General features: G+C 49.2%; 7 protein-coding genes across 7 annotated transcripts; 3 read left to right on the top strand and 4 right to left on the bottom strand.

The window, feature by feature from the left end:
• Positions 1–2,177: 2,177 nt before the first annotated feature.
• Positions 2,178–2,948, top strand: BU25DRAFT_336896 (uncharacterized protein; the record flags this gene model as incomplete). The annotated part of the gene is made up of 2 exons (XM_033702653.1): positions 2,178–2,446; positions 2,510–2,948. The coding sequence occupies 2 exons, from the start codon at positions 2,178–2,180 to the stop codon at positions 2,946–2,948; spliced, it is 708 nt and encodes a 235-aa protein (XP_033563691.1).
• Positions 2,949–3,840: 892 nt separating this feature from the next.
• On the bottom strand, positions 3,841–4,550 carry BU25DRAFT_485398 (uncharacterized protein). Its single transcript, XM_033711229.1, has one exon. The coding sequence runs from the start codon at positions 4,290–4,292 to the stop codon at positions 3,972–3,974; it is 321 nt and encodes a 106-aa protein (XP_033563690.1). The 5' UTR covers positions 4,293–4,550; the 3' UTR covers positions 3,841–3,971.
• Positions 4,551–5,011: 461 nt separating this feature from the next.
• BU25DRAFT_363565 (uncharacterized protein) lies at positions 5,012–7,216 on the bottom strand (the record flags this gene model as incomplete). The annotated part of the gene is made up of 2 exons (XM_033703761.1): positions 5,194–7,216; positions 5,012–5,154 (listed from the first exon to the last, which is right to left on the bottom strand). Coding segments are annotated over exons 1-2 (1,749 nt in total), but the record flags the coding sequence as incomplete, so codon positions are not given.
• A 906-nt stretch (positions 7,217–8,122) lies between these two features.
• Positions 8,123–8,738, bottom strand: BU25DRAFT_489561 (uncharacterized protein; the record flags this gene model as incomplete). Its single annotated transcript, XM_033711429.1, has 3 exons — positions 8,123–8,556; positions 8,604–8,667; positions 8,722–8,738. The coding sequence occupies 3 exons, from the start codon at positions 8,736–8,738 to the stop codon at positions 8,374–8,376; spliced, it is 264 nt and encodes an 87-aa protein (XP_033563688.1). The 3' UTR covers positions 8,123–8,373.
• A 308-nt stretch (positions 8,739–9,046) lies between these two features.
• BU25DRAFT_446986 (uncharacterized protein) lies at positions 9,047–10,322 on the top strand (the record flags this gene model as incomplete). The annotated part of the gene is made up of 5 exons (XM_033709519.1): positions 9,047–9,279; positions 9,343–9,603; positions 9,659–9,894; positions 9,948–10,201; positions 10,256–10,322. Exons 1-5 carry the CDS (start codon positions 9,132–9,134, stop codon positions 10,320–10,322), a joined length of 966 nt encoding a protein of 321 aa, XP_033563687.1. The 5' UTR covers positions 9,047–9,131.
• A 63-nt stretch (positions 10,323–10,385) lies between these two features.
• Positions 10,386–14,534, bottom strand: BU25DRAFT_268013 (uncharacterized protein). The gene has a single exon (XM_033701794.1). It carries the CDS (start codon positions 14,225–14,227, stop codon positions 10,565–10,567), a length of 3,663 nt encoding a protein of 1,220 aa, XP_033563686.1. The 5' UTR covers positions 14,228–14,534; the 3' UTR covers positions 10,386–10,564.
• A 3,344-nt stretch (positions 14,535–17,878) lies between these two features.
• BU25DRAFT_315628 (uncharacterized protein) lies at positions 17,879–18,037 on the top strand (the record flags this gene model as incomplete). The annotated part of the gene is made up of 1 exon (XM_033702191.1): positions 17,879–18,037. A coding segment is annotated over one exon (159 nt), but the record flags the coding sequence as incomplete, so codon positions are not given.
• Between the last annotated feature and the right edge of the window lie 1,612 nt (positions 18,038–19,649).

Here is a 19,649-nt window from a genome sequence, read left to right as displayed (position 1 = left end):
TAATAGGGGTTGACAGATAGGGGTAATAGGGGTTGACAGATAGGGGTAATAGGGGTTGACAGATAGGGGTAATAGGGGTTGACAGATGTATAAGGACTGGTTGGCTGCAAGCCGTGTCAGTATGACACAAATAGTATATGCCCGTGACACACATATAGCTGCCAGCACCGTCACCTACTTCTGATTGGCATCATGGGTTGACTGCTTATACTGCCTCTTGCCAAAGAGGAGCTTATCAAACACTCTTTTGCTCTTTCCACTGACCCAATAGCAAAGCCCTTCTTATCCATATTGTACGTGTGAGCCAGCTCAATTGAGTATTCAGTTATCTTCTGGTGCAGAAGCTCAAAGTATAGGTGGTACCTAGTGGCAGAATCAGCATTGTGGCGGCTTGTTTCCATAGGAGTACTCCAGGCAGTGATGAGAGTGTCTTGGTTCCATCAAAGGAAGCAACTAACCCAGCTATCTGACAGCTCTCTCCCAGTTACTGGATTGATAAAATTCTTCATCATTTGCCTTGTAGGTGGAAGGTGTCTCTCTGTGAGGCCTCTGATGTACTCTACAATCTCTACCTCATTGCGTGGGTGTAACAGGCATTGAGCAACTACTTTATTGTGATGTGGGACAACTTGGCCATAGTGTTGACGCATCAACATTGATTAGGAACCACCATGTTTTTTGGCAAGAGCCCAGTACAAAAACTGTTCTCCAGGTCTCAAACTATTTATCTCTGATAGGGCTTCCTTCACAGGCATCGTGGCATGGAAGGGGGGGGGGTACAAAAAACCTCTGAAAGTTGGTGGGGTGGCCCATCACGCGAACTGGCCCATCACGCGCACGGACACGGTACCAGAGGAGATTGTGTTGGACTTATCAGCACCTATGGCTGCAGGTTACAGACAATCCAAGTACCTTGCAGAACGCCTCCTAGATCACGCCAGCAAGTCAGTAGGCATCACTGCTAGCGTTGTCCGCATCGGTGAAGTCGCAGGCGCTGCGCGAACTGCCAGTGGCTGGAACCAACAGGAGTGGATCCCTGGCCTTGTTGCGGGTTCTGCGCTCTTGAGCGTTCTCCCCAGCTACGTTATGCGTTGCGGACAAGGTGGATTGGGTACCGATTGACCATCTGGCCGACGTGCTTGTGGACCTCGCACTGGCACCCAGGCATAATCCACCGGGAACCTGTGGTGCAACTGTCAATCACGTCGTGCATCCCCATCCGGTGACATGGACTTCAATCCTGCCGCTTATCAAGAGGACTATTGAGAACTCAGATCTTGCGAAAGAGCTCATACGAGTGGTGCCATATGCAGAATGGATGTCAATCTTGAAGGCCAAGGTGGACATGCACATTGACCATGTGACGCTTGTACGTACGATCCCTAATGTTAGGCTCATCGACTTTTACGCAAGATTGGGGAAGGGCGCAGCGAGAGGTCTCAGTCTGACATTATCTATGGAGAAGACATCTGATATTAGTCCTACCTTGGCTGGGTTGGAGCCTCTTCGGGGTTGCTGGATCTGTTGCGGTATTAGTCGGCCCATACAAGACCCTATTACCCTTGCTTAGACTATTCTGGACTAGCATGTTCCAGAGTCAGTATATAGTCTTCTTCTCCTCACTAGATAGCAACTCAGCGCAGTATTCCATCGACCCGACAGTCCTACGTTATCGTTTACTGTAGATATCAGTATTCTACAGCGGCCCACGCCGCTACAGAATCGAAGGTTGGGTGAAGGAGTGGCTTGGGGCTGCAGTACCTTCGCGTTCGTTCTTGTAAATGTTGCACCTCGCAGGTTCCATTTGCTGTCTCCTTCCGGTGATTGCATCGAATTCCTGTTAATGAGTGCTTACAGATCTTGACGATGTCCTGCTGCCAACATGATCTAATGGCTAAATTCGACTATAGTGAAACTGCTAAACGATTTAGGCGCGGCTGATCACCAGCGCGAAGATCGCGGCTCTGGGGTTTGACTTCCGAAGATCCAAATTGGTGTTGCAGATATAGTGCCTTCCCTGACCATAAGTAATGAACACCACTTTGCAGGGAGACAACAAATAGATGAGCTTGAAACCACCTGCGTAATTCAAGCACTTGAAATACTTCACCTTGTGCTCTTAAAAGCTTGTCCCATCTCCACACAACTTCAGTCTTTTCACTTTTAGAACAGCAGAGATGCTTGGCCAGACTCCTCTTTTCGCGCTTGCGCTTGCGCCTCTCGCCGTTGCTCAGATCTCGGAGGGATTTGAGTCAGGGTGGAACCAATCTACTTGGACGACATACGCGCCTGACTGCAACCAAGGTGGAAAGATCGCGTTGGACACCACGACTGCCCACACAGGCAAGAACTCCATCAGGGTCGATGGCGCTGGTGGCTATTGCGGCCACGTCTTCGTAGGCACAAACAAGGTGCCTACTGGTGATACCTACGTCAGAACGTACTTGTAAGTCTTCATTCATAGGATGCCTGAAGCCGTCTCAGCACAAGAAACTCACCGCAATGATAGCAAAGCTGCGAAGGCGTTCACCGACTCCCACGTTACCTTCATCACTCATCCAGACCCAGCCCAAGGTACCAACAAGCACCTGCGCATTGGTGGCCAGTCAAAGATCCTGATGTACAATCGCGAATCTGATGATGCAACTCTTCCGGACCTCTCACCTCAAGGCATTGCATCATCCGTCTCCATCCCAGTTAACACCTGGTGCTGCCTCGAGTACCACATCGGCACCGACGGAAGCATTGAGACTTGGTTCAATGGCACTGCTATCGCAGGATTGACGTCCAAGCCAGGGGTGAGCAACCCAAATGCTGCGCAGTGGCAAAGGAGCAGTATAAAGCCGAAGCCAATTGGAGTATACTTTGGCTGGGAGAGCTACGGTGGCGATACTAACACCTTCTGGTACGATGACATCGTAGTCAGCAACAAAAAGATCGGTTGCTAGAGAGTCAATTAGCGGTTCGGCGGTGTTCATATTGAGATAGAAGATTTGGAAATGATGAAAGTCGTGCAGAGCTCGAGGCGACGCATATTGCTATTCTGTCGGCGATAGATCGTGAACAGTACGCATGTTGGAAGAATTGGAGGATTGGACTGAGGTTGTATTGGGTAAAGCTACGAACAGTATGTATAGGTGGGTAGCTGTAAACAACGCTAGTGTGACGTGGCAGTCACTCTCATGGCAGGTGAGGTACGACAGGCAGGAGCACCCTGAACCGTGACAAGAAGGCACTGCCCGAGAGCAAGTGCACTTACCTCCGAGCCGAGAGCTCCTGTACAAGAACAACACCGAACAACACAGATAACAATACAATCATTGATCACAGCCTCCGACCGACACTGCTCACGCAGTAACAGATGTGCTCACAGTACCTGGACTTGACTACAGGGGATGGAGCGAGATCCAGAGGCTGTAGTATGTGAGAGGCGTGAGGCAGGAGGTACAGTAGGTGTATCCTGTTGTTCAGCTTGCAAAGCCACATGAAGTCAACTGGGACATAGGAGCCGTGGCCATCCAGAAAGAGTAGACGATAACCCTGGGCTGATGGTGAAGTACTTGGTATAAAAATATGCTGCAATCATTCATAGCCGATCACATTTGGTGTCCATCCTTTCTCTGACGATGTATAGAGCCAATCTAGAGTACCTTGCGCAGGGAAATCAGGTAGATTGTAGATGCTTGCCCTTGAAGATGACTAGGCACTGAAGCTTGACGCCGGTGGCTGAGATTGTCTTGATGATAGATACCCACTTGCGTTCCTCTGGAGATTTGATACAAGCCTTCTTTGTTGCGGATGTCAACACTTGTTGCGGTATCAGTCACATATAAGCTCTGACCCACACGTCTGTAACGGTTCAAAGTTAGCACGTTTCAAGACATGTATATATCCTCGTCTCCTAGCTAGATAGCAACTCAGCGCAGTATTCCATCGACCCGATAGTCCTACGTTATCGTTTACTGTAGCTGTCAGTATACCACAGCGGCCCACGCCGCTACATTCTTTAATGAACTAGCAAGCACCTGGGCGTTGGTACATGCCCCTAGTGCAACCCCAGTCTCATCCGTATTCCAGATATCCTCATACTGTGTACCCAGCTCTACCCGAGTCCGTTCAAACAGCTCTAGGAAGGCACGTATAGTCTCATAATTGGCTGCTGTAGTCCGTGCGCTCTCGATTGTTTGGCTGATTATAGATGCAACGCGCGGGTTGCGGGCGATGAGATGGGGTACCCATAGTTGCCCGAGAAGCTCGTAGTCACCAGTCATGTGCAGGATTTGGGTGTCCATCTCTCGTACGCGCGGATGAGATGGGGGTTGTGCGCGTGAGTCCTCATCAAGTATCGAATCTAATAGAAAGGTCTCTTGTTCCGAAGTCAATCGCTATTGATTTGAGTGAGCTATCGCGTTGGGTTGACAACCGTTGATGCGCTCTTGGAGCGTATATTGGGGAACACCATAGGCCTTAGCAGCCTTTCGCTGACTTGTAAAAACACCAGCGCGAAGATCATCAATGGCAGATTGTATAGATTCCTCACGGCCATCCATCTTGAAAGCGTGGTGTTGATAATAGTAGGCGTTAAAAACTGAGTGATGCGTTGTGATGGGGTGGCCGATCACTATATGTGGCCGAATATGTGGCTGAACACTATATGGCCGAGCTTACAACTTATCAAACAAGTCGAGAAAAATTGACAGACTCCTCCTACTGCAGAGAGGAGAACATGTCGTGATGTTCATCTTGAATCTCTTCATCCATGCTTTACAAGCACACGGATACGAAAGTCTAGCGCGATCCAATCATCCGGTGCATCTTCCCCATGACCACCACCTCTTAGCGGAGAAGGGTCTTGACAATAGTTCGATGGCGTAGCAAGTTCCGGGAGTTCCAGAGACATGAATGATGTGGACTGAGCGGTGAGAAAGACCTTGATGACGTCCTCGCAGAACTTTTGACCTTTTTCTGTAGCTTCTTCTGGAACAGTCATTACTATCTTCTGCCTCCAAACTCCTCGGTAGCTCGGAAGTACCACATGGTTAGCTTTTAGGAGATTCTCCACAGCCCAGCAAGAGTCTGTGTTGTAGATGTGGAGATATAGGTTGTCATAGCCTTTAGCCGTGTTGGTTGCTGCGAACTCGATCCAATCACCATCTTCAACTTCAAACGCGCAACCAGAGTGGCGGCACCCACGGTGTAGCCATCCTTCTTGTAGGCAGCCTGGCCGACGGGATATACCGGCTTGGTTTGTTAAACAGACATCGAATGCAGTCGTGAAAGGGTGTCCGGGGTCTAGCAACGTTTTATTGGCGAGACTTCGTACCAACTTGAATCTGGCCATGTGTTCAAGCACGGCTAATATGTGCATTTTAGCGCCTTGTAGATCCGAGTTTTTAAAATGCAACTGTGTAATGTCATGGCTGTCTTCGTCATAGATCGAACATGTACCGTCGCTCTCACTCTTGATTGTGAAAGATGGTGATTGTGCTAGCTCCGCGTCAAAGCTTTGGAGGTTGAGCGAGTTCAAATCTTGAAGAGCAGATCCCCTTTCGGCAGGATATGCGAGATCGGATTGTAGCCGCACAGGAAATTTTCGAAGCGCTAGGGAGGTGACCTGTGTTGCTATCCACCCTGTTTCGATGTGAAGGCACTGGGCATCTGCCATATCTGTTTCCAGCTGGGACACAAGCGCCCCAACTGTTTTGATTGTAGCGGGAATTGCGTCGGTATCTGGAACGGAATCATGTGTAGCGTGATCCAAAGGACATAAAATGAATCCGTCGCCTTTAGAGATGCCATGAGCCTCTCCTGCCTCGAGCTCCAATGTACCGTTCGCTCTTCTAATGATTGGGACGGGCGCTGGTCGGTTCTCTAAGTCAACACTACCGAAGAAGCAGAGATTCTTGTTTCCATAGAACACTGGGTTCTGTATATTCATGCGACTCTTCTCGAATCCTTTGAATCTTGCACGTAGGTGGTGATAGATGTGCTCCTGCCGCCCCCCAACGCCACCAAGTTTGTGGAATGTCCGCAATAGGAAATAAGATAGTGCACCGTGGCTTAGACCATCCTTACCAAGGGTGATCTCTTTAGCTATCTCGGTCGGACCGCATGCGGTAAGGATAGTATATCGATTAGGGTTCACCAACCAATTGGGACGCATCGAACCTGCACGGTAGGTTGAGGCTGATGGGTCATTTTCCGCGTTTGGTCTTGTGACAGGGCTCCAAGGATAGGCTGCATCCACTGCAGGATCATAGTCCAAATACCGTGCCCGGGCGTCCGTTCGAACTGCGTTACCAGAGAAACAGCAGTCCAGGACAAGAGTTACCGTCACTCCTTTTTCCACCATACGCTTGATTCGACTTGCCAAGTCCAAGCCATGGAAGTATCTGGGCTGGAATGTAGGATTGAGCTCAATCAAAACTAATGCAAGATCGTGAGGACTATCATTCGGCAAGTTGTTGATTTGAGAAATTGTGGTTCCGTGTCCAGAGTAGTGTATGTACACGAAATCGCCAGACTTTGCTGAAGATGTGATCTGCTCGAAGGAGGTTGTTATATTCCCGTACGTCGGCAGGAGATTTGGAGCTCTCACTGGGAGAACACTCGATGTCTCCCCTTCGCTCGCGGTGAAAACGCGGATATCGACGGCTTTCGAGCTAGATTCCAGGCGTTTCTTGAGTTCATGCACGTCCCGCACACAGCCTTTCAGCGAATCCTTGGGATAGCGATTGATACCGATCAGGATGGCATAATGCGCAGCAGTGGTTCCCTGTTCCAGGTTTGAGGCAGACATCGGTTTGAAATTGCTGGTTTAGCATGGGGATTAATACATAGCCGAACATAGAAAACGATGACCTCCAGAGGAGCAACATGCATCTAAGACGAAGCCTAAACTAGCAGAAATCAGAGGGAAAGAGATACTCTACTTACAGTAATCTTGAGAACTCTAGAATCGGCTCTGTGTAAGACGTCCAATTGGATTGAGTTCGACTTGCATATGGCTCTAGTACAGAAATCGTAGCGCGCATCATGCCTCCGCCCATTCGGTTTCACCGGTCGATAGGTTGCAGCTTGGCATGGCACACCAGACGACCACCGGTGAAGAGTGATCAACATCGAATTTTCAAGTAACATCCTCCCAGGCACTTAGCAGCTCGCATAACTAAGTAACCACCAGAAATAATAAAACAACACTGTTCCAAGGAGATAAAGGATCAACTATAATTTACGCTAGCTGGCAAGTCGAACCTTGGGTAAGGTCCTTTTGACTATGAGTGGGAGGGTTGTAGCTGAACATTCAGCAATCTGACGTGTGCTGAAATTCAGCCTACGTCAGATTGCGGGTTGTGCAGCCCCGCGCTGTGCCAAGCCTATAATCGCATCGACAGGTCATTATTGCGTTAGTCAAAACGTGGAAGCATGCTACAGCAAAGATCATTGGCCCAGCGCAAACCAACTCACGGTGATGTATCCTGCAGGGGCGGCTTCACATTTGTTGGAGATGGTTGTGCGCAGTATCGACATCCGACGACAGTGATAGCCACAAGCAGGCTGTGAATGTTCTCACCATTTTTGCTGCTACTTGCCTGGTTGCTTGCTTCAGCCATCGTCCTAATCGCGCTTCCTCCCTATAATTACCTGATCTAGCCTGACCAATCTTCATCATGATGGTATGCAACAGCTGGCGCATGAAGCGACAGATCCCGATCTTTGACAGCCGTGTAGGGCGAAGGAATTGCGTTGAATTAACTTGATTCAAACAAAGGCAGACTACGAAATTCAGTATCTGTCATTTGTGTTATTCTGTACCGATTACAATAGTTGCTGAAATGTACAGACCCCCTTGAACTTGGTTCACTACTGCGACGGACTTACGTTATGTAAGAACAAAGGCTTCTAAGTGGCTGTTTCTATATTGGTTGACAGAATTGACAGTCTGGTACATGTCCTGCAGGGCAACAACGTGGTGAGCGGCCACTCACAAGGCTGTCCGCCCTCATGAACCACGGTACGTACCTACTGTACGCATCACTGTACCAAGGTCAGGAGGCCTGCACATTTTTGCAAGCACCGATACTTGTTCTAATGAATATTGACTAATGTCATCGTAGGAACTACTGAAATTCTGTTAAAAGGTAAACAGTCAACGTTTGTAGATCGGGGTCAGATGAGCAAATACGACTAGTGTAGTACCTGACGCAGAACTCGAGGCAATCGGCAGAGCAACAATAATAAGGCAATTAAATCGATAGAAAGGTATAAGGAGATTTTCATAACACGCAATGAACATGCAGAGTATCGAGAGCCTCAAAAAGCTCATCAAATCAGCCATAGCTATACATCAACCTCGAACTTGGGCATAACCCTCTAAGCCTCAGCCAAATTATCCTCGTCTATGATCTGTCCATTCCTGACCTGCTGCTGACCATCAAGCGAGCACAGAGTATATTTGCGGGCGCCAGCGGAGGTCTCTATCTTGTAGGGCCCTTCAGGTGTGGCTTGCCCTGGGATGTGGAGATTGACTTTCTGGCCCGGTCTGAACTTATTTGACTGCTTTACAATCAGAAAAAAGGGCTAACGTGTTGAGAGGAACATACCGAACTGTACTCTTGGACGAATGGACGACCAGAATCATCGAAGGTAAACTCAGGGCTCGGGGAACTGATCGTCGCTTAGATTAGACTCTGCGTGTGCTTGATCTTGGTCGTCTCTTACCGCGCTAGGTTGGACATATTGACATTTAGACGCGTACGTTCTAAGACCTAACCAAGGCTCAACACTTCACTTTATGTGAAGATATTTGCTGTAAAAGGTATACTGGCATAGATAGTGCGTTGGCGTAAGCACTGAAGGCATCTGCACAGTCATGAACAGAAGCTTGCCGCCACCTGACCAGGCTTGACAAAAAGGGAACCGAGTTTCTAACCAGTAGTGGTTAAGCACTTCTGACTAGCTGCATGTATGGCTGCGCTAGAGAACACTGCCTCATAGCGCGGCTATATAGGCGGCTACATGGATTGTCACCACGTGGATCAGATCTGCGGCTCGCATGCAGACTAAAAACATGACTGATCTCACAACGACTTTTGGACAAACTGATCCTTCCTTCATTCTCCTTGTTTTGTATGCCATGTTCTAGTGCTGTACTGATGTCGGATCAGTCTAACACCTATGCTATGTTCAAATCTCTTTTGGAATCTATCTTGAGCTCAAGTGTTTCTCGCTTCTTCGATCAACATAACTATCATGGCTGTACCTTGACAGGAAGAGAAGGTTAGTACAGCATGTGCCACGCTGACTGCAATTAGAGAGGCTGAACAGCTAACAAGTCGACAGTGGAGAGCTACCGGGCCGGATATCCACGGTTTGCAGCGCTTGTTGGCGCCCACCACTCGTTCCAGATGTATCGCCGCTTTGCCCGCTTACGCACTCGCGTCTTGCTTCTAAAGCAGGATAGATTATCGATGCTAGAGCAGCAGTTGGATAGCGTTGATGAATCAGAGCGGTCTCCTCTTTTTTTGGGAAGTAGCCGAGACGATCAGAACCAGAAGCGTACTGCTTTGCTTCTGGAGGTAGATGCAGCGCTAGCAGATTATGGTACAAGGCTCCGAGTGTAAGGGTTATCAAATACCGCAAGCTGATGCATTTATAGACGATTTTGTGGAGAGAAGCTCCCGGATGTTAAGCGGTGAGTCGGCAAAGAGGCGCGACGTACGCAGCTTGCAGAACTGGATCGAGGGAAATGGTTGTTTGAGCTGGGAAGAGTCAGATTTCTTGGCTCATTGCAACGATTTGCGTCGATTGGTGCCTACGGAAGATGATGCAACAGCGCGATTCGAAGGTTGGGTGGAAGATCGTCTAGGATGGATGGTGCAAAAACTTCAGAAGGTGAGAGATCTCCCGTGTATACTGAACTAACTAGCAACTAATCAAGTGCATAGCGTAGTGCATACCCTAGGCTCTCCAGTGATCCGAAAGTGTTCATCTCCACCACCGCCTTTGTAGGAAGCGTAGCACGCGTCCTGGTAGTATTCCTTATAATTGTTTTTTTATCACTGCCAATCATCGTATGTCGCTCGATAGAAAGCTCATCAGCCCGACTGGGTGTGATTGTGTTCTCGCTTATCGTCTTCCTCCTTGTGCTAGCAGGCGTTGTCACCAAGAGAACAAATGAGCTTTTTTTAGCAGGAGCTACGTAAGTGTATACAAGTACGTTTGTATCAACCTAGAGGATCTAACTATTGCAAAGTTATACCACCGTCTTAGTGGTGTTCGTGTCGAGCTCAGATATAAGCGCGAGTGGTGTTGGAGGATAGGCAATGTACGAGTAGAAACTAAGTAAATACCTTCAAGATCATATGTTTTTCCTCAGACAGACTTAAGTGCAAGTGTAGTACGTTCCCTCATATTCTTACGATTTCCTGAGCTCATTACGACGACGAGTAAGTAAGAAATTCTCTAAACAAGAGATGGGGGAGGCAAAAGTGTAACAAACAGTGATGTTCTGAACAGTACAAGAATTCTCGTTTAATACAATAATAAACAAGTTCATCTTGTATTATACACCAAAATGGACATAAGGTACCCAGTGTAGCGGCGCCTCTCTTAGTAAAGCAGCTTTCCTCGGCAACCTGGTGCTAACAGAACCGGTACCATCGAGAGTTATAGCCTCCATCTCATGTTCAACTGCAGTCTCGTGTGCGCTATTTCCTAACTCGCGTCCGCGACTAACCACTTTTGCAAACCAGCGGTCTCGAAGTTCTTTGGTAGCTTTATGGAGCCCCAGGCAAACGGACTCATCCGTCATACCTCCGTCCCTTATCTGTTCGTACGTAATTCTCGTCATGTCCATACAAATCTCATCGTGAACCTCCCACAGCGTCCCAATGACGTGGCGAAATCCTGCGAGTTGGCATGCACTGATCAAGTGGATGCTCTCATCAAGGAACCTTTCGTCTCCTATCTCTCCAGTTCCGCAAGCCGAGAGGTAAGCGAGGAATGGAGCGCGCTCGCGCAAATTCATTTCCAGCAAGTCAGCCACTGTTAAAGGGTCGCTCTCCCAATCCTCCAAAAGTAAGGAGCTTTGCGAGGGGTCCTTATTGTTTGTATAACCGTGACCAGCGAAGTGGAAAATTTTGCAACTCGGTAACTGCGAAACGACATCTTCCTTTCGCGGCCGGTGCTGAACAGGATGCAAGTCTGACGATTCGCAAAGATTGTACAGTATCTGGACTTCCCTCGCTGCAAAGTGAAGTCTAGTTTGATTGGGAGTAACCTCAAGAGCAACAAGAAGTGCCCGGTTTGGGGTCTTTGAAGCGTCTTGTAGATTGCGGCGCCGGCGTCCGTGTATAATTGCCTTGATAGAGGAGCTGTAGGAGGACATGACTCTATCCAAAACGGTGTGATTCGAGCCTTTGCCGTGATAACCTGCCGCATGAAGGGGAAACTTGCTCAGAGGGCCGGTTGGAATCCACCATACGTGTGGCCATTTCTCGTCAGGCGGAGGCTCTGTGAATCCTAGTGCGTCTAGGACCGGATGTGCAACAACATCCCATAACCACTCAAGTACCTGGGGGGTCCCCAAGCTTCCTTGTTGGACCTTCTCCTTGATTCCCTGGTAGGTAAAATTAGGTAATGGCACGGTCTGTATTCGATGCTGATCAATAAGGAATGCATCACAGCGGTATTCGCTAACATTGATGACCACGATAGGTCCATGTTGGCCTGCATCCAATATCTCTCCCTCACTCGGAGGTCGCAGAAAGTCTTCGAACCCAGACTGTTGCTGAATCTCGGCAATCAGCCTATCAAGCTCACTACCCGCGAAATGACGTCGATCTGCTTGTGTTTTCAAAAAAGGCATGCGACTTTGCTCTAAGGAAAGCATAGGCTCCGTAACGGGCGGCTGCAGCTCATTTCGAAGGCGAACAAAGCGTTCAGCTAGCTCAGGATGTTTTGCTTGAAGATCGAGAACATCTGTCCGCATCTCGTGAAGAGATGCCGCTAACACGCCCCGTCCTTGCTCAAGCAGGTTTAGCGCGAGGAGCAGCACCCTTCCTGCATTCAAAGATGCTGCACTCGCATCACAAGCCAAACCAGCAATCTGACTCAGCCTGTATTGTTTGTCTGCGTTTTTCAGCGAGCGCGCAATCAGCTGAGGAGCAAGCTCGACGGCCATTGCGGAATACTTGGAGCCTCGTTCCCAATCTGATACTTGAGCACATGATTGAAAAAGTAGAATGCCAGCGGCCATGCGTGTATCGATTGAAGCTTCAGTGAATTGTAGAGCTGATTCATAGCACACGGTAGATTCTTCGAGGTCGGCCATCGCTCCTGTCTTTGAGTATTTGTTGCCAAGACGGTTTCCTAGATTGTTAAGCCGTTCTGCGCGGTCAGGGTGGTCTTGTGGAGTTGCAGCAACAGCCTGTCGAGCAATCTGGATCGCTTTTTCGAGGTCGTCTATCGCTCCTGTCCTCGAGTATCTTATGCCAAAACAGACTCCGAGATTGTTCAGCCATCTTGCATAGTCGGGATGGTCTTCTGCAGTTGCATCGACAGCTTGTCGAGCAACTTGAATGGCCTCTTCAAGGTCAGCCATCGCTCCTGTCCTTGAGTATCTGTCGCCAAGACGGACTATAAGATTGTTCAGGCACGCTGTGCGGTCAGGGTGGTCTTCTGGAGTTGCAGCGACAGCTTGTCGAGCAATCTGGATCGCTTCTTCAAGGTCGGCTATAGCTCCTGTCCTCGAGTATCTGCCGCCAAGACGGTTTCCGAGATTATTCAGCCGTGATGCGCGTTCAGGATGGTCTTCTGCAGTTGCGTCGACAGCTTGTCGAGCGATCTGAATAGCTTCTTCAAGGTCAGCCATCGCTCCTGTCCTTGAGTACCTGCCGCCAAGACGGTTTCCGAGATTATTCAGCCGTGCTGCGCGGTCAGGATGGTCTTCTGGAGTCGTATCGACAGATTGTCGAGCAATCTGGATGGCCTCTTCAAGGTCGGCCATCGCTCCTGTCCTTGAGTATCTGTTGCCGCCAAGATGCACTCCAAGATTGTTTAGCCATGCTGCGCGGCTAGGGTGGTCTTCAGCAGTTGCGTCGACAGCTTGTCGAGCAATCTGAATGGCTTCTTCAAGATCAGCCATCGCTCCTGTCCTTGAGTATCTGTCGCCAAGACGGTTTCCGAGATTGTTAAGCTGTTCTGCGCGATCAGGATGGTCTTCTGGAGTTGCAGCAACAGCTTGTCGAGCAACTTGAATGGCTTCTTCGAGGTCAGCCATTGCTCCTGTTCTTGAGTATCTGTCGCCAAGACAGACTACAAGATTATTCAGGCATGCTGTTTGGTCAGGGTGGTCTTCTGGAGTTGCAGCGACAGCTTGTCGAGCAATCTGGATCGCTTCTTCGAGGTCGGCCATCGCTCCTGTCCTTGAGTATCTGTCGCCAAGATGGAGTCCAAGATTGTTCAGCCATCTTGCGTGGTTAGGATGGCCTTCTGCAGTTGCATCGACAGATTGTCGAGCAATCTGGATCGCTTCTTCAAGGTCGACTATCGCTCCTGTCCTCGAGTATCTGTCGCCAAGATTGTTTCCAAGATTGTTCAGGCATGTTGCGTAGTCAGGATGGTCCTCTGGAGTTGCATTGACAGCTTGTCGAGCGATCTGGATCGCTTCTTCAAGGTCAGCCATCGCTCCTGTCCTTGAGTATCTGTCGCCAAGACGGTTTCCGAGGTTGTTAAGCCATCCTGCGTGGTTAGGATGGTCTTCTGGAGTTGCAGCAACAGCCTGTCGAGCAATCTGAATGGCTTCTTCGAGGTCGGCTATCGCTCCTGTCCTCGAGTATCTGCCGCCAAGACGGTTTCCGAGATTGTTCAGCCGTGCTGCACGGTTAGGGTGGTCTTCTGGGGTTGCATCGACAGCTCGTCGAGCAATCTGAATAGCTCCTTCGAGGTCGGCCATCGCTCCTGTCCTTGAGTATCTTCTGCCTAGATGGAGTGCAAGATTATTCAGCCGTGCTGCGCGGTCACGATGGTGTTGTGGAGTTGCGTCGACAGCTTGTCGAGCAATCTGGATCGCTTCTTCAAGGTCGGCTATCGCTCCTGTCCTCGAGTATCTGCTGCCAAGACAGTTTCCAAGATCGTTCAGTCGTGCTGAGCGTTCAGGGTGATCTTCTGGAGTTGCATCGACAGCTTGTCGAGCCACCTGGATTGCTCCTTCAAAATTCGACATGGTCCAAGAGCCACTTCCCGATGACCAGTGGTACTCAATCTTCTGTTTTGATTATCCTGTCCTTCAGTATACCGATACAGTATTCGCGGTTGCCGACTCGGTTATTGCGAAGGGTTTCTTCTACTGTCCTCCGGGGGGCGCTCTGCTTCGACTTGTTCCTTTAACTTCTTCTCTTCAGCCTTGTGCAGTTGCCTATTTGCATACAGCATTAAGGCTGTGCATACATTTCCCGCTTGGCATAAAACACGGTCCACCGCAAGTCTGCCTATCTCCCCAGGTGTATCCCTGCTTTTCTAATCATCGAAAACCTATAATTCTGATCGCTGTTTTTCGTTCACCTAGTAGCAAAGCGAATCTAGTCTTACGATTCGTTTAGGTTAGAAACCGTTCATGCCTTCCACAACGAACCAAAATCAAACGCGGATTATGCCGAGTATGTAAACTCTTATTGGAGAAAACTGCAAGCTTACCTCCTCAAGTTACGAATTACAAGGCTGGACATCCCGCTTCGCCGCGTTTCTTTTTGCGCATGCCGCTTTCCTCGTCTGTCGCCGTTTCAACAGACCTTCTGGCCGGCTCCTCTTGTCAAAGCAAAGTAAAGTGAGAAGTATAGTCTAAGGGTGTATACAGAAGCGGTATATATAGGAGGCATATTTTAGTTGCAGTATGCCAGCTTCAGGTAGCGGTAAATGGAGTGAATCGCCAGTACAAGCAGTGAGGACGGCCGAGCCGCACCCTTATAAAAAAATGCCTCGGGTACATACGGCATAGCTTTCCACAAGTGCCACCCCTGCAAAGGCTAAAGTCTATCTCGTAAGCACGTTTTTAAGCAGTAATCGAGGTGCAGGAACCGGTTTCGGTTCCGGTCACGACTGACCCACCTGGCCTGTGATTGACTGTGCCGCAACCGTGCAGCAAGGGAGGCTCCGTGGTTATTACGCACATCGATGGAAATAGCCAGTGCAGCTAACGTACTTCGCGGCTTGTTGCGCGAGCAGTGCCGTCATTTTGCGGCGCTTTTTGGACTTAACACGGTAATACTCACAGGCGTACGCGAGGCTGCTACTTCCGTTTGATCCTACTCTGGTATCAGGCATAAGTAGTGTAGGTGGGGAGGGGAACGGCGTCCAAGGGGCAAGATCTGAAGACAAAAGCCCCCCTACCTTTTATCTAAGCCAATAGGGGAAGTTTAATCTACTGACTATTCTCCTAGTCGCCTCTGAGATGCTGTTAAGATTAATTACTTGACACGTACTCATAGTAAGTACTAGCCACTCCGGGTCCCATCTACACTACCTATGCCTGTCACCGTAGTAGGGCTGTACGACAGCTTGTTTGCTAGCGGTCCGTTGCAGTGTCTACCAGCGGCCCGTTGCAGTGTTTGCCAACGGCCCGCTGCACTGATTGTCCAGCTCATTCGGTTAGTCTGGTTTGCTTCCCCAACCCTTCACTGCTATCCCCTTCTACTATATAGTCTCGATCGATTCCAGCCAATAGCTCAGAAGATCAATCAACTCAACCCTCTCAAACCTTCCACACAGCTTGGACCCACCCAGTCGATCGCGCCGTTCGCGTTGTGGTGTTGAATTGGATCTTCAAGCCACACGTCTGCAGCCGCATAAACCAGTTCATCGGGCTGGGTATGCCGCTGTAGATGGTCGACGTTACGAAGCGGTTTGTGGTCTCCTTGATAAGTTTGAATTGGCTCGTCGCTGCCTCCTGGCAGGGGTAACCTTTTTTTTCATGATCTCGGTCACGCGATCTCGCCGTGCCTTCGCCCCCGCATACGGCACCAGCACCCTCGCAGTAGTGATGATGGCGGAGATAATGGGTGTGTAAGTCAGCGGATCCTTCCACCTGCGATCGCCGTTGACCCCCAACACGGCATAGACTTTACACGACTAAATGGGACTCTGTCAATAAAAGGTATGCGCTCTATTAAGTCTTTGAAAGATGGAATCGCATCTCACGGTTTTGCAGAGTCCGTCGAATCCTTCCCCCTTGCTGCGCTGCGGTCGTGCTCGATACTTTCGTATGAACGGGCTATGGGTGATTTTCGAAATACCATGTACATCATGTGACATGGCATCAAACAGTCAGACCTGCTGGCGCACAACGCAGAGACGTATGGCCCGGCTCTAAGATACACATAAGCCTCAGCCTACTATGTAGACTCTATCTCTATCCTCTCTACTTGTCTAGTAGTAATGCTGCCCTGTATAGGGGGAATATGCGTTGTTGCATGTTGATGTTCTTCCTCTGATCTATTGTCTTGGAAGTGTGACTCAATATACATAGGTATAATGATATATATGCGTGGAATCTGCGGATTTCCAGGATCACCTGATGTACATGGTATTCCAAAAATCCTTAACGTAGATTACAAGCGAGCCGCGTATACAAGGGAGTCATGCACCCCACCAACTTTGCCCACCTCTCCTATCTCAGTGTACAATGGCTCCATGCAACATTACTCAATTGCTATCAAATGAAGCAGATATTCAGCTTGCTATCTCATCTCTTAATACACGTCAAATACAGTGTAATCAACGCGCTTCTGCAGCCTACCCGAGAGGACACGCGAGTCGCCCCCCGACTCGCGCCCAAATGGGTTTAGCGTTAGGGCCTCTCTGCCCAAAACAGAAGTATTTGACCCCCGACTCGTGGGGCCGACTCGCGGGATGATGCAGAGCTTAATAAACCTATTCTAGTAAGCCATATTGTGCGGAATCGCGCGCTGATTCCGAATCTGGCCTCGGATTTTACATAGCTGGTCTGGTTGCTGCGATGCACGCGTTTGAATACCCGTGGCTGAACCCACCTCACTAGCCATACCCTAACTAATACAAGGAGATGAGAGAGGCCTCTCTCGTGCCGAGTTGGGCTTAATGTGGGCTTAGCGTGAGCCCAAAGCAGAAACCTTTGACCCCCCGACTCGTGGGGCGGACTCGCAGGCGTTGGAGAGCCTAATAAAACAATTCTAGAAGGCCAACCTGTGCAGAATTGTACGCTGATTCCGAATCTTGCCTTGGATTCTGTGTAACTGGTCTGGCTGTTGTGATGCACGCCTTTGAGTACTTGCGGCTAAACCTACCTCACTAGCCAAACCCCCTCGACATTGTCAGCATGGAGCTGTGATAAATAGCTGTGATAACAGCAGTTTTGCACCCCCAACTTGTTTGGTCGACTCACTGTCAACATCACCACTTTACATCAATTTCATCATTTTAATTATCTTCTCTGCCTCAGCGCTACATTGTAGCACACTTTTGACCCCATTGGAGCAGTCTTGGTTGGGATTTAAGGGATGGAGTTCTGCTGGCATGCACGACTGTCTGCAGTGCAAACAACAACAACAACAACAACAACAGACATCACACCCACCCATCAAGCACTGCACTCATACTACTCCATCAAAGATGCAATCTGCTATCTGGCTGCGCATGCTGTCATTGTCTGCAAGCAACATGCTACAGCAGTAAAGAATCTTGACGCGCATCTGCGCAACCACACCACTTCCTGGGTCTGGATAGGTGAGGGGCAGAGCAGCCTGAGATGCAGGCAGCAGACGCAACTGCAGATAAGCCAAGACAAGCCAGAAAGCGGCGAGAGCGCAGCGATGACGAAGAGCATCAAGGCAACAAGGGAGAGGGGAGGGCGCTTGTGAAGCAGCAAAAGCTGTTCCGAGTCAGCAATGTGAAGGAGACAGCAATCCGCCAGGCAATGCAGCAGGTGCTTGGTAAAGAGGACGTTGGCTTTTGGTCGATGGAGCAGGAGCAGGCGCTGTGTAACGCCTTGGACCAAAAGCGCTCCGATAACGTGTAGTCCCGCAGGGACTCAGCACACTCAAGTGTTGAAATGTGGGTTAGGTTCAAGAAAAAAGTTGAGGTTCTTTTGGTAGAGCTTGATAGAGGTAACTTTGCCAAGTATAATGGTACCTTCCACTAAGCTGTAGGTGCTGTGGTTGTAGCGCTATTCGTGGTTAAAGATATGGGGGTTGGTGGTGTAGTTCCTGTTATGGTAAGGTTGCTCCAAGACTGCACTAACCCCAAAATGAATAAAATGCTGACACCTAACCCAACAGCCTGTACATCAACAACAACTACATAATATTGCTATTTTTGCACAGGGAAGTTACTTGTAGACCTATGGTATCTATTGCTACAAAAAACAACCATTTCCTTGCTGTCTGTATGCTGTTGTTGGCTTGCCTTCCTGATTAGTATACCACTAACCCCAAAATGAATAAAATGCTGAAACCACAACACAACAACTTTCAACCACAACAACTATATAATATTGCTGTCTGCTGTATAGGGTAGGTACCTCTTTGCCTACAGTGTTTACTACTACCAAGAAAAAGCTTTTCCTTGCTCTCTGTAGGCTGTTGTTGCAGAAATAGTTTGTGTTGGAGGGGATTGTGCAGTTCCTCATCTGACAGATGAGCAACTGTGCCAAGTCCTAAGACACTACACCTAGACTAGACTAGCCCCTAAGACTGTCATGCCACAGCATCTCCCAATTCAACCATTCAGTAAACACAATTGCATAGGCAAGAGTGATGCAAGAGGAAAGGCAGTGGAGGTTGCAAATGTAGTTGGTCTTGGAGAAATAGTTGGTGTTGGAGAAATAGTTGGTGTTGGAGGGGATTATGCAGTTCCTCATCTGACAGATGAGCAACTGCGCCAAGTCCCAAGACACTACACCTAGACTAGACTAGCCCCTAAGACTAACTACTAGTCAATATCCGTATAGACCCTATACGATTTTACCCGGCGCTAGCAGGACCCCTGCGCCCAACCCTTTACGATTTACAACTGCAACAATCCGTATAGACCCCAAGCAAGCCTCAGATATGGCTGCAAGTCTGCAGCAAGGTGCAACACGACTCTGTGCACATTTTGCACTCTTCACAATTGCTGTGCAACATTGGCATTGATGAAAAGTTGATGGTGTTGTGTTGTGGCCGCAAGTTGGTGTTCGGCGGCCCCTGCGACCGTAAGCGAGCCCTGCAGCCGTAAGCAAGCCTTGCAGTGCAACTGACTGCTTCAACTCTGCAACCAAACAACTAGACCGACTACTCAACCATGCAATGCAAGCAACCAAAACAGCAGCTGCAGTAGCTGCGCAACTTCTTTTCAAGTGTGACTACCTACGTGGACGCGCATTGGTAGGCTGCGCACCTGCACCGCCAACAGTCAAAGGCTTGCAGGCAGACCAAACATGCACACTTGCCCCATTTGCCTCACGGTATCATCTTGAACAGATCAGGCAGCGTAGTCTGGCAAAGGGGAGCAGCAGGCACGCTCCTCAAGCAGATCTGCAACTGGGCAATCTCAACGCATGCCTCGCTGTCCCGGTCTGTATCGCTGTCTGCATTGCCATTGCTGCTGCTGTTGTCACCTGCTTCTTCATCCTCGCT

Source organism: Macroventuria anomochaeta (genome assembly GCF_010093625.1).
Source record: "Macroventuria anomochaeta strain CBS 525.71 unplaced genomic scaffold BU25scaffold_9, whole genome shotgun sequence".
Taxonomy (NCBI): domain Eukaryota; kingdom Fungi; phylum Ascomycota; class Dothideomycetes; order Pleosporales; family Didymellaceae; genus Macroventuria; species Macroventuria anomochaeta.
This window is presented reverse-complemented; position numbering and strand designations above follow the sequence as displayed.

Bases quoted from the DNA above. Each gene is read 5' to 3' on its own strand.
- BU25DRAFT_268013 (XM_033701794.1), bottom strand. From the start codon at position 14,227: ATGTCGAATTTTGAAGGAGCAATCCAGGTGGCTCGACAAGCTGTCGAT.
- BU25DRAFT_485398 (XM_033711229.1), bottom strand. From the start codon at position 4,292: ATGGACACCCAAATCCTGCACATGACTGGTGACTACGAGCTTCTCGGG.